Consider the following 14,008-nt stretch of genomic DNA (forward strand, 5'->3'; position numbering starts at 1 on the left):
CTATTATTAAATAGAAAAACCAACTTGAGGTCTTGTTTTGCGTTTAGAGTTTGGGAAGGGGGAAATATACCGATGATTCGATAGGTACCAAAGATAGTCGTTATTTATTTCAAGTGCTTTGTACTACCTATAAGCTTCTCTCAATTGATTTACTTCGAGGTAACCGCGTTGTGGCACATTTATTGGATTAAATATGGCACGTTTTTCAGTACGTTTACTTAGCAAGCGTAAAGTATCTAGGATCTCTCCTCCAGGCTGTAGGTGGCCCGTTTAAAGAGCTTCTTTTGTTGCTTAAATGTTCTTCGGATTTGAGAGTTTGAAAGTTCGGAAATGATTGTGAAAGCTCTTTAAAGGCCCATTATAATTCTTAAAAAAATCCTTTACAAATGTCCTTAAAGACTCATCTCATTTAAGGCAAGGCTTTAGTCACCGATAATAATAATAATAATAATAATAATAATAATAACATCAATAGGTATGTTGGTAAGTACGAATTACATTATCCCTAGATGTCCAATGTACGTGTGTGATTTTTTTTTTTTTTTTTTTTTTTTAATGACCCTACATAACTTCACCAGACACAGACACAGACACTAATCGTTACTTGATTTTAATCCGTGCGATTAGTTAACCAGGCTAGACCTGAGTTCTCACAAGAAACACCGATAATAATAATAATAATAGTTACACGTCCGAGCAGTTAAAAAACACAAAACTCTTTCTTCTCAGAAACACACCACGTTATCACACTCTACTCGCATTCAACCCAAACGCAAAGCCAAACAAACACACATAATAAATCAACGCCACTTATGAAATTGCTAAACTTTTTTTAAATAGCGTTGGCTATTGTGGCCATCAATAGCTATTTTGTTAAGTATGAATTACATACTATTCCTATTTTCTTTAATGTGTGTTTTTTTTAAAAATTTAATTACTGTTATTTATTAAATTATAAAATTTAGGACTCAACAAAACTTGACCAGACGAGCGGCGTACAGACACAGACACTAATCGTTAGGTACTTGATTTTAATCCGTGCGATTAGTTAACTAGGCTAGACCTGAGAAACACCGACCATAATAATACCGTTTATTCCATGACGAAACCGTATACAGTGAGTTTTTTTTGTTTAAGACTGGCCATATGATTTTACATGCTGATTTTCAACCTCCTGTTAACTTTTGTTTTCAGGAAATTATTCAATCCAGATTTATAGTGAAGTTGTGGAAGCTGAGAAAATATTGAAATAATTCTATTTAGTATCCACAAGTAAGGAAAAACGTACTAAAAATATGTTTTCTAGCGTGTACAAATAAAAACAAATTTTGAAATGGGCATTAGTTTTACTTTCATTCGAAGTGTCTACATATGAAACTTTTTTTAAATGTTTTCGTAAATAGCATTGTGCATTGTCTATATTAGAAATTTCATCAAATACCTTAATAAATAAAGCATACAGAATGCGTTAACAGTAATTTTGAAACCGGTATTAGTTTTAGTTTCATTCAAAGTGCCTACACATGATATTTGATTTAACTGCTTTCATAAATAAGAAAGTTGCCATTGCGCATGCGCAAATAGTATACAGGGTGTTTTGATACGACAATGTAAAGGCGTTGAGTTATTTAAAATGGGCCATAGCGAAAACGTATAATAATAAATTAATAATAATATTGCCTTTATTGGAGGAAATAGAAAAAAAATTGCGCGTTTCAGTTATAGCTTCCTCGCGAATCATTTACCACAGTACTGTAGAAATTGTTTCTAAATCAACAAATTTATTCAAATCAGATACAAACGTATAAGATTACAATCGGCGCTCGAATTGTTTTCCACCGGCAACCAAATAATACCCGATACTCGGCACTGAATAGCTGGCATATCGATACCTTTCAACGTTGCAAGTGCTTTAAAGGCCAATTATACACGCGTTTCTTATAGTATTTTTAGCGCATTTTTTAAGAATTAAAAAAAAAAGTGCTATTGTTTGTGTTTTGTCCGTCCGTCCGTCCATCCGTCCGGCCCACTTCTACCGTTTCGAACTACTTCTAGGGGAATGGTACTAGAGTCCTGGAATTTTTTGCAGCAGATAGCCTATATTTTGAAGGTGTTAGGTGTGCCAGACGGGCAACAAATTTCGCTGTCTAAAAGGGGGCTCCCCACGAGTTATTTCCCGAGATGCTGTTTTTGAAAGTAAAACGTGCATAACTTTTACATACGATAACCAATTAGTCTCAGACCTTTAGTGGTGCCAATTTGAACTTTAGGGGGGTAAACACATGTTCTACCCTTCATGGTATTCTAATGAAAGGTCTCAAGCTCAACGAAAGGAACCGTTTTCTACCAACTATACTGCTCTTCTTTCTGTCATCTTATCAAAGTACGGGGTGGAGGGGGGTATAACGCGCAAGCTTAGAATGCAGGGCACTATAAAATACCAAGTGCAATTTGAAATAAACACACGCCGCTAATCGGCCAGCTAGCTCCGTTAGCTAAATAGTTAACAGCGTAGAAAGATATGCTCTTACTCAGGGTAGTAGGTAAGTGAATTAAAAACTTTGACAACATATCATTACAAAAGATTCCAAGTAAATCTCCGCTACTAATACGGGTACTCTTTGCTAATACTTACTGGTGCTTCGATTCAAGTCTTTCAGGCGCGACCTAATTCCACCAACAATTTTATCTAGAGCCACCGGAATTAGGAAAGGTAACTTCAGTATAAAAAGAGTCAATAATTGACCCACAAGGAAAATTATTGTTTATTAACCAAAATACAAAAAAAATGAAATCTTCACATGAACGATTAACACAAATTTAACCCACCAACAACCCCTGAATTTATGTGACACCTCGTACCGCTAAGCAACGACAAGTATAATTAATAGAATTACAATTGAAATGAGGTAGTGATGTGGATTGTAAAATAACGATTTGTAAGTTACATAAAAAACGGTTATATTACGCGTAACTTACAAGAGGTCGGTTTTTCTATGTAATTTATGTCTTTTATGAAATTTACGTCTTACGTTTTTTATTTAAAAAACCGTAATTTTTGTAAGTTACATAAATGTAATACCTATTTGAAACATTTTGATCGGTACTACCACAGACCATCAACGGTACTATCAACGTAAACGATTCACCGTTGAATCTAGTTTGGTTTAATGAGGATGATAATTGGTAAAGCATCTAAATCGCGATCTGGAACTTCTTCCTCCAAACGCAAAACAAACTAAATGTCCTCTAACGACAAGAAGAAAAGTTAAATCGGAGAGACAAACACAGAAATGCAAAAGTAACTAGAAATTGGTCGCATCCAATTACTCGAGAAAATTTAGAAAATATACAGGTGGAAATTGAAATATGGACAGAAATCAAGGGTGTACACCCTTGATAAATAACCTATTACCTACATGGAGTCGTACATCAATCATGGACAGAAATGTTAATATTATTTTAAAACAACTGTTACAGGGGGGGGGGGAGTGGGACTAATTTTATCCTTCATGGTACTCTAATGAAAGGTTCTCAACGAAAGGAATTAATTTCTACCAACCATACAAGTGTTGTGCACAATTTATACCTACTTGTTTATTATACCTGCAATTTAATTTAAAAATAAGGGAAATAAAATGAAATCATATTGGCGTTATACTCGAAAACATTTCTAATTAAGTGGGCGGATTATTTGTCATTCCATGATTGCCATGGAAATGTCACTTGACGTTCGCGTATAATAAAAATTGTATAAACCTCGTATCCGGTCAAAATGGGATCCTTCATAGCCAGAGTGAGGTTTCTTTCTTTATTATATTATATATTATTTATTATATTAGCCAACAATTACACATAATTTTTCATACAAACGATAGCTCCTTGCATTACAGATATTGCATAACAATATGTTTACGCGCTATGGCCACACGTTTTGTTCTATCCATTCAATATAGTTCGATACTCTCGTATGTATCTCCAGAATTTCCCCGCAAGCTCGTCCGAATGACTTAATTCCAACTATAGAGTACATACAGTAGATGTTTGGATCAATAATTTGAAGAGGACCATCGGTAACTATCTATAAACAAAAAAAGATAAACATCCAATTGTGTTACATTGTGCGGTTAGGTACCTCACAAACATCTTTACTGTTTCCATGACTGCCGGCACATACCTGGGAATCAGTCACAATACCCTTTCTTAATCTTTTTTTGCTGATATATGTGGAATCATTACAATTCAAATTAGTAACAAAATCCAAACTTGTTTTGCGTAAATGTTTATTGGAATTTTCAAAGGATTCAGAGTGATCCCAGCCCAATGCACTCGCTCTCCGAACTGGAATGTCAAATGTTGTATGAAGACAAGCTGGCCTCGAGTATGCATCTAAGCGAACTTTTCTATTTAGCCTTATTAATGCTATGTCGTTGTAATAAGCGGGATGTTTAAACTCAGGATGATTAAGAATTTCTTTTACAGTAAAGTCTTGTACCTCGGAACTATGTTCACTGGTGCTTATTTGGTGGTTACCAATTCGTACGCGTTTAGGTACACCCCTACAAAAATAAATGTATATCAAAAAGTATAACATTGCTGAAGGCGTGTGCAGGAAAAACAAATTGTTATTGTTCATGCTTAATTTTGGATATAGGTCTTTCATTAAAGAAAAACGAAGTATACAAATCGATTAGAGCCTACGTGCCTACCCTATATACCCTACCAGACGGGGCAGTAAAACGACACTTTTTCTGGGATTAAAAAATACACAGAAACATTTTTGTTGTCATACCTCATATATTGCAACAAATCGATGGAAAGTTGTATACAAGTATGAAAACAAGTTTTTGAATATGACATAGTATGCAGTAAAAATGTGACCACCATTTTGTCCACATTGTATACATCTCATACACTGACACGCCGCTGTTATTGTACGAACTTCTTGTTCTATCCGAACTTTCAAGTCTTGGACGGTTCTTGGACGAGTCTCAATAATCTTTGGTGGTAAGGTAATCACAAAAGCTTAGGTCAGGTGATCGTGGAGGTCATTGTATATCACCATTCCTATACTGATCAAGCGGTTCGGAAAAATGTTTCTCAGAAGGTGCATCGACATTCTAACTGTTATAGTTGCTGAATCTTGTTAAAAAATGTGGTTGGGTGCGTTGGAAGACGTCGAAGTACTGGAATGAGGAAGTTTTCCAGCATTCGAACATAGCGCGCTGACGTTACTGTTACTGCACGGCTATCATCATTCTTGAAAAAATACGTACCAATTATTCCATTTGAAGAGATCGCACACCAGGCAATCACTTTAGCCGAATGGAAAGGTAGTTCCTGAAGTTCTTGAGGATTGACAACAGCTCAATAGCGGCAATTTTGCTTATTGACATATCCGCTAAGGTGAAAGTGATCATCATCGCTTATCCACATAAGTTATTGGGAAGCAATGAGTCATCTTCAAATAAGTTTAATATGTACACACAAAAGCTAATGCGGATAGGATAATCTCTAGGATTCACAGCCTGCACTATTTTATAAGAATGTAAACGTAAATCGTCATGAACAATTTTCTTACGGTCCGAGCTGAAAATCCAAGAGCAAAGCGGTTGCGTCTATAGCAGATCTTCGACGACTTCGTGTAACTGGTAATGGTACAGCCACCACATTATAGTTCGGACTGTTCTTACGCTATCACCTCTTCTTTCTTTTGTTTCGCCCGTTGTTTTTATTTTTTAAGTTGTTAGTCCCAACAGCAATGCTTTTTTTATTTCCATCAATTATAGGCATAATATAATAGTGGGTGTATACAGGGTGGTGACTTGCGTAACGCATCATAGAGATTTCAATGTAAAATTCATAACTTGCGATTATTGGCTCTCCAAATTATTTTAGAGCAAAAATGTATTAAAATTTTTTGTAGAACAATTTTTTTACGCCCATCAACCGTATTAGTTTTTGGCATAATAAAGACGGAAAATTGGAAAAATAAAACCCGCATCTTTTTCAATAATCTGCGATGCCATGGAATTTTCTAAAACAAAAAGATATCAAGTTATCAATTAGCAGCAGTTCGAAATAGATTTTATGATATACTTGGTTACTGTTTTGCAGTTAATGGTGACTTATTCGAACATTTATTGTAAATTGTTATATTAGGAAACCACTTTTAGTAATTTGGTCTTTCTTTATGTTGAATTCGCTGTTCTGAATATAATACTTTTTGATAGAACTTGATTTGTTTTATAGCAGACACTCCATGGCATGACGGATATTGGCGTAGTTTTTGTATTATAAAATTCCATGGCATCACAGATTATTGAAAAAGATGGGGGTTTTATTTTTCCAATTTTCCGTCTTTATTATGCAAAAAATTGAAAACTAATACGGTTGATTGACGTAAAAAATTTTTCCCACAAAAAACCTTAATACATTTTTGCTCTAAAATAATTTGGGGAGCCTATAATCGCATGTTATGAATTTTACATTGAAATCCCTGATGCGTTACACAAGTCACCACCCTGTATGTTCTAAACTTCTAACCCATAGTAAGGTAATATGCTTTCCTTGATTTTGTAGGTATACGATAGATGAATGATACCATTGTGTTATCATATCGTTGTCACAGTTTAAATCAGGAAGACGCCAGTTATAGTGTTCACCCTGAACAACAAATGCACATCCCACGCCATCTTCAGTTTTAGAACGATCCGTGTATATGATGTTGTGGTGTCTCATTCCAGAGATGATAATTATTAAAATGTGCATGTATCAATTTAGGGTTAGTGCCATATTTATCATACTGCAACAGACTAGTGTCGACATTTATTGAAAAATCTCTCCAAGGGGGAATTTCCGGTTTATTGTGAGGTATTACATATTTCAGTTCACAAACCTGGATGGATTTCCTGCGCTCTTACAGATAGTGGACAAGTAATAGTGGGTCTGTCGGTGTATGCAGTAACATTTTTAAAGAGGATCTTATAATCACGGTGACTATCATGTGATTCTCTGTTACATAGTTGTTTAATAATTTCTCTCTTCTATATTGCAGAGGCATATGACGTTCACCTCTATGTGGAGGCTAGTGCTTGGTGATGTAGGGAATGCACCTAAGCATAGTCTCAAAGCACGATTTTGAATTTTGTTAAGCTGTAACAATCGAGAGGATCTAGCTGATCCGTAGACAAAACATCCATAATTAATTTTCGATTTATGGTGCAGTTTGAGGTTAATGAAAGTTCATTGTAGAATGTAGCGCCATTTTTACATAAGCCTTCAGCGAGTAGACATGTATTTAGCATTAATTTTCTAATTTCAATTTCTCGTGTAAACTTTGTACTTTACAGAACATAACAAAAGGTAATGTGCTTAATTTTAATGGCCATTATAAGCTTTATTAAGCGGTAGAGCAAAGCGATGAAAGCTTTATAGGGGACTCGATGGTGTCCGTCTGTCCGTGAATACGATAACTGTCAAACGCTTGAACTTATTCGGTTCAAACTTTGCACAGTGTTAACATACAGTGAATTTTTTTTAAATGCGAACATAGGAGTTTGCATGTAATGTAATTTCCCTATGTTCGATTTAAAAAAATCACATCAATCTATTGAGTAGTTCAAATGAGTAGTAGATACAATTGACAGCTGTCACATTTTTAAAAATACCGCCGTCCAATTTAATTACGAAATCGGTTAGGTTATTGCTTATAATGTCAAGGAGGACACTTCGAACATTTATTGTAATTGTTTTCGGTATTTATTTTCTTCATTTATGTATTGAATAGATCAAATTAGTAGAATACCAGGTGCACATGACCTACAAATAATTGAAGGTTGGTTCACAATGAGTTGTGGTGTCAGTGCGTGGCCTGTGAGGTCAAGTTATCGTAAGTTTAAGAAAAATGTATCCTAAAGTTGCTATGGCCTCACATGGCTTCTTTAAAAAAATCTTACCGAGTGCTCTTCATCATAAAGACTATTAGAGTTGCTGTTCATAGTCACACAAGTTGCGCGATTTGGGAATGTGAACCGCGCACACCTCATAGATTGATGTGTTTTTTTTTTAATCGAACATAGGGAAATTACATTGCATGCAAACTCCTATGTATTTAAAAAAAATCACTGTATATACGACATGTAACAAGCCAATTGAAAATTGGTCAACTCCAATGACTCCGTGGGGTCACACCGAGGTGCTCTGCCGCTTTTTTAAACGCTCTTTAGGGGTTTTGCCTTCAGCTGATTCTAAAGTTTACTGATGAAGTGCCCCATGAGGAAGCAAATCATTGTAATTGACTTACCAAACAGGAGTATAGGCACAATGTGCAGCGATTAACACAAATTCCTCACTAATAAGGGATCCAGTACATAACCAAAGAGTTTCATCGCTTTTACCCTCATATCCAATTAATGCCTAAAAATCCGAATCAATTTAGAACTTTGTTTGCAAGTTGGGCGATTACTATATGCGGATATTCTTCTGGCTGAATTCTGCTAGTTATTAAAAGACGACCAACATTCCATCCACATCGATCTACACGTACTACGCCTTCTCCAATAAGTGGATTTGATACGTTTTCGTAAACGTACTGTTGGTATTCCACACATTCTGCAAAAAGGTGGTAGTCGCGTACCAAGTATATTTACATAGATACACTTACTTTGTCTACTTTTAACGCCGGATTGCGCAACGTCTTGTTTGGCTGTTCCAGAAGAATATGTTCTCTCAATACAGCACACGATAGGATCCATACCTTGAAAACCGCATATTTGTGGACGATAGCCAATTTTGAGAGCATTTCTAGCATGGTCGCAGCTGGACAAAAGCACGCATGTCCCATTCATATTCGAAGACGCATCGTGGCAACGATCACCTATTGGTAACGTTAGAATCATAATTCTGTCACGATACAACACTAGAGCCGTCTTTAACCAATCGGGGGCCCTGGGCACAAAAATGCATGGAGCCCTTTTGTTTAGAAGATACAGAATTCAGAAAAAACGTTCTCATTAAAATAAATAAATATGGGTATCGACAAAAAACGTATATAACGTTCCTGTAACTTTTTCTATATTCCTCTTATATTTTTATAGGTATTAATGAGCAGTAACCTAAGCACACTTGCGCCCGGTCTGGGTATATTAGACCAAGAGCTAGCGTATAAACGTATATCACACATCTGTTGGCCGGTCAGCGTGAGTTCTATTTTTAAGTAATTTTTCAAATTTTAACTACACACCAAAAAAAATGTATTAATAATCGTATGCCATTAATACAATTAATTAATACTTTTGATATTTCATATTGACAGTCTTTACCAATGAAAATTTTTTTCAATTTTTGAAACATTCCATAATATATGCTACCAAGCGAATAGACAAGGAAAAACGTCTGTCAATGTGCTAGCGCCCTATTATATTTTCTCTCCAATGTTATTTTAAAATTGATGGCAGATGTTTATTAATAAACTTTTGTTTGTTGTGCGAGCAAAATTAAAAAAAATTAATTAAAAAAAAGAACTAACCGCTCAACAGACGTATGATACCTATACGCTAGTTGTAACTCACCTAAAAAAAATTGCGGTGACAGACGTTTACTAATCATCGCAAAAAATCTGTCGTTATCTCTCGGTCTATATGCAATTTTTCAGAAAATGAAGACTCGTTTACGGGGCTGAACGGTGTATCTTGAAAGAGGTAGGGTCTTGTTTGTTGTTTTTAAAGGAAGTTACAGTTTAATTTTACAAATATGAACAAAGAAAACCTCCTATTACTAATTTCTTTTAGTTACATTTGGAATTTGTAATTAAGTATATATCTAACACTCGTCTCGTCTCGGGGGCCTCTTAACCCGGGGGGCCCCTGGGCAGTGGGCACGAGCCCATTGTGCCCGTGCGTAAAGATACCACTGCACAACACACCAATAACGTAATAGTTATTTACCTAACAAGTTCGGCAAGTTAATTTTCCCGCATGAGCACTTTGTTTGCAGCACGACCGTAGGGAGTGCTGCATTTAGTGCGAATGCGGGAAAATTCTTTCCGAAAGAGTTAGGTACAATATTTTTTGTAACGAATTGCGTAAAAAAAGGTCAAAATTAATAAAGTTTTGTAAATTAGCTTTTTTTTTAATCATGAGTTGGTAACACAATCATATGTTTGGTTGGTAACATAATTTTGTAACTACCCACTTTTAATAATGCACTGGTCACATTTAAAACTTCCACATCTTTGGTTAATACATATTTTGCCTTTGCAATGAGTGCTACTACTGGTCACGGCATTGCATCGTTTGCACTGAATATCTTGAGTTGCGTAAATACACTCGTTACATTTAAAATCCTTGGAAGCTTTGTGTGTGTTAATATGACGTGCTTTCTTAAACTGCATATGCGAATAGTTGCAGAATATCACTGGTCACATTTTAAGACGTTTTAACAATAAATTTTACTTTTTCTTGAGTTCCAATTCTGAAAAATAATTTGATTGCGTTATAAGTTCTTGTTTATATATTTACGTAAAACTTAGTGTACGTCTGTTTCCGATTAATCGCACTAAATACCCTCAACCAACGGTTTAATTGATTTTACAGCAGATGACAGTTAACCATGACATGACGTTCGTTGACTTCAATAAGTACTACCAACTGAAGAACGCGGATAACCCCTTCTGTCCAGCGGAAACTAAAAAACACCGCGATGCGGGAAAGTCGTTTTCCCGTGCATCGAGGATGCTTGGAAACATTATCTTTCCATTCAATGAGTACAAAAAGTTAATTCTTAACACTGCTCTTCATAAATGTGTAATAAGGAAATAAATATTTGTCTTTACGAATTTCATCGGGTAACCCTAAACGTAAATAACGGATGTCATTTGTACGTCATGGACATATACAGTGGGTTTATACTGAAAGTATAGTCATGAACGCGACGACCGCTGTGTTTCCTCCATATTTGAAGGTAATAACATAATTGATAAGACAAACAAGATACGAAGAAGCGCATACGATTTCAGTAAGGGAATTTTTTGCGACAGCTTATATTGAATAGCAGTGATCCTTGAACTCGTAGAAATCGATCGCCGAAGGTTTGACATCGCTGTCTCTTTTCGTTCTCGAGTTATATGAGGAACCGACAGACAGACAGACGGACGAACAAAACCATCCCATAAGGGGAACTCCATTGGAAAAGTTCGAATGGAAACTCATTTTTATTGAAAGAATACAACATTAAAGTGTTGTAAATTACAGTAAAATAAATAAATAAATAAAATAGATTGGTGTGAAACAAAATGACGAAAAACTGGAAAAATGAAAATCTCGTGTAAATATCGTTGGGGGGTTTTTCACTTGGTTTTTCTAATTCCGACCTTTCATATTTTCTTAGACACGATACATTGGAAAACATTACAAAAGTAAGTAATGGAAATAATTGTAGCCTTGTTCTTGGCTCTTTAATGTTGAAAAGGTTTCTTTTATTTGTGTATGTTGCGATTTTGTCAAAAGCTTCAATGCCTTTAAATACATATGGGGTTTCACATTCAGATTAGGATCTCCTAAGCAACATTCTAAGTAAATATTTTTTTAAAGCGACATTCTAAAGGTACCTTTACACTATAATATATCTCACATGATTTTTTATATGATATGTTATATGATATTTACTACCAACATATTTTTCGTAAGAGTTTTAATGTTTTACTTTACACTTGACAGGTTTTTCATATGACTTTAATACAAGAAGTTACGAAACCATATATAACTTCTCTAAATTAAAATGTTCCAAGTTCCAAGATTGGGCTACTAGTTCAAAAGTTACAGCCCTTTGAATTTTCTTTCGAAATTGGTTTCTAGTCTATAACTTTTGATTGAGAAGTCTGAAAAAGTACGAATTGTTTTAGATTCTACGCACCAAAATTAATAAGAAAAAATGTTTTCCCGAGAAATTTTGGTGCAGTCGATTTTTGGAAAAAAAGGAAGGTTATACACTGCCTTTTTTTGCCCCGAAAAAAAAATTGTCTCAAATCGACCCGGAAAAAAAATTTTCTTATAGAACGTGGCCTGTAGAATCCATAATTTCGAACAGTTCCAAGATTGGGCTACTAGTTCAAAAGTTACAGCCCTTTGAATTTTCTTTCGAAATTGGTTTCTAGTCTATAACTTTTGATTGAGAAGTCTGATCGAAAAAGTACGAATTGTTTTGGATTCTACGCACCAAAATTAATAAGAAAAAGTGTTTTCCCGAGAAATTTTGGTGTAGTCGATTTTTGGTAAAAAAGGAAGGTTATACACTGCCTTTTTTTGAGCCCCGAAAAAAAAATTGTCTCAGATCGACCGGAAAAAAAATTTTCTTATAGAATGTGGCCTGTAGAATCCATAATTTCAAACAGTTCCAAGATTGGGCTACTAGTTCAAAAGTTACAGCTAGGGAATGCAATCCCGCAGCAAAATCTCAATCCCGGTATTTGCGGGATCGTTAGATGTTAATCCCCCGGGATCCCGGTATTTGCGGGATCCCGCAAAATTTTAAATAAATTGGCAAATAAGAATTTTCTGCGGTTAACTTCTGTATTAAAATAAATCGCTAATTATCACAATAAGTATTCAACAAAAAAGTACCTTCAGGCTAACTTAGAACTCAAAAAAATCACCTGTAAAGCACAAATAGGTGAACTTCTTGTGCCTCAAAAATCATAGTACATTTTTAACGAAAAAAGTACTTATAACAATTATTTTAAAAATAATTACGTTATGCGTTTTATTAACAAAGCTAACAGAGTCGTCCCCTTGGTTGACATTAAGGGGGGAGTGTACCCTTATTTGAAAGATTACCCCAAACATTTGTAGGGTTAATTACCAATCAAGACACTATTTGACAATGTGTGTCTGAAAACACCACTAGAACCAGACAACCAAATACCAATATACTCGTAAATATATTGCTCGATTTATTGTTTATGTAATTTATTCTTTCATTGGTAACTAATATACCTATAATCATTGATTATACACACCTATAATCAATGATATAATCAAAAGTTTACTGGTTTACTCAAGTATTCAGCTTTTTTAGATAAGTACAACAGCAAAATGCGAAAAGTAACCATAAAAGGGCGGGATCACTTGGATATTTAAAATAAGTCATGTCATTTGTCATGCAGAAATAGAAACATCCCTATTCCACTATTTACGTATTATTTCCATATTATTTCCTTATGATTTGTCTTATGACAGCCATAATACCAAAAATAGTATAGTGTAAACACACATCTAAATGCTTGTTACTTATCATATGACAAATCACATGAGAAGTATGATAGTGTAAAGGTACCTTAAGTCAATATTTTTTTAAATAAAAGAAGGTTTATATACTAAATTCGATAAGGTAATAAATAACCTTCCCCAACAAACATTTTGCTGGGAAAATTCAGGCACTTTGAAGAGTTTGCGGTATTCGCTGCTGCTGCGTTCCCATCAAAATTAGAAAATGTTTGGCGCATTTTGTTTTGTTTGGGACCGACGACAAATTTGTTACAGCGCGCGCGTTCGTTAGAGCTTTGAATATAGTTAGGCATTTTGTTGCAAATGAATGCAGACCTAAAGAGCAAAGAGCCCGAACTTTAACAGCAAAATGTTTGTTGGAAAAAATTCGGCGCGTTTGGTTTGTTCGCAGCATTTTGTGGCAAATGAGCAGATCACATTTTAAATAACCTCCGCTAGGCGGCACTGAGCCCAGTATCGGTGTGTCATATTGGGGGCTCCACTCCAGTGCAAATTTTTTTGGGGGCACCAATCGTCGCACTCGGACACCTCTAGAAGAGAACACCAACCGGAAATTTTTCAACAGTTTTATAGAATATGATAATTTTTTATATTCTAAGTGCCAAACTTAGTGGTTCTGGTTGTTTATGGTAAACTTTGCAGTTTCCCAATGACTATGAAATTGGCAATAATAAATTGCTTTTCAAAGATAGATGAACAGTTTTGCCACTGGTATTCTTACAGAC

General features: G+C 35.1%; 1 protein-coding gene across 1 annotated transcript; it reads right to left on the minus strand.

Moving 5' to 3' along the window:
- Positions 1-3,797: 3,797 nt before the first annotated feature.
- Positions 3,798-9,604, minus strand: LOC116164386 (serine protease snake-like). The gene is made up of 6 exons (XM_031478559.1): positions 9,573-9,604; positions 8,666-8,878; positions 8,468-8,613; positions 8,306-8,418; positions 4,136-4,559; positions 3,798-4,081 (listed from the first exon to the last, which is right to left on the minus strand). The coding sequence occupies exons 2-6, from the start codon at positions 8,847-8,849 to the stop codon at positions 3,920-3,922; spliced, it is 1,029 nt and encodes a 342-aa protein (XP_031334419.1). The 5' UTR covers positions 8,850-8,878; positions 9,573-9,604; the 3' UTR covers positions 3,798-3,919.
- Between the last annotated feature and the right edge of the window lie 4,404 nt (positions 9,605-14,008).

Source organism: Photinus pyralis, unplaced genomic scaffold (assembly GCF_008802855.1).
Source record: "Photinus pyralis isolate 1611_PpyrPB1 unplaced genomic scaffold, Ppyr1.3 Ppyr1.4_LG2, whole genome shotgun sequence".
Taxonomy (NCBI): domain Eukaryota; kingdom Metazoa; phylum Arthropoda; class Insecta; order Coleoptera; family Lampyridae; genus Photinus; species Photinus pyralis.

Excerpts from the sequence above, each read along its gene's own strand:
- LOC116164386 (XM_031478559.1), bottom strand. The coding sequence starts at position 8,849 with ATGAATGGGACATGCGTGCTTTTGTCCAGCTGCGACCATGCTAGAAAT. Across the intron at positions 4,560-8,305 it reads TGTGCCTATACTCCTGTTTG|GGGTGTACCTAAACGCGTAC; the intron begins GTAAGTCAATTA and ends TTATTTTTGTAG. Across the intron at positions 4,082-4,135 it reads ACAGTAAAGATGTTTGTGAG|ATAGTTACCGATGGTCCTCT; the intron begins GTACCTAACCGC and ends TTTTGTTTATAG.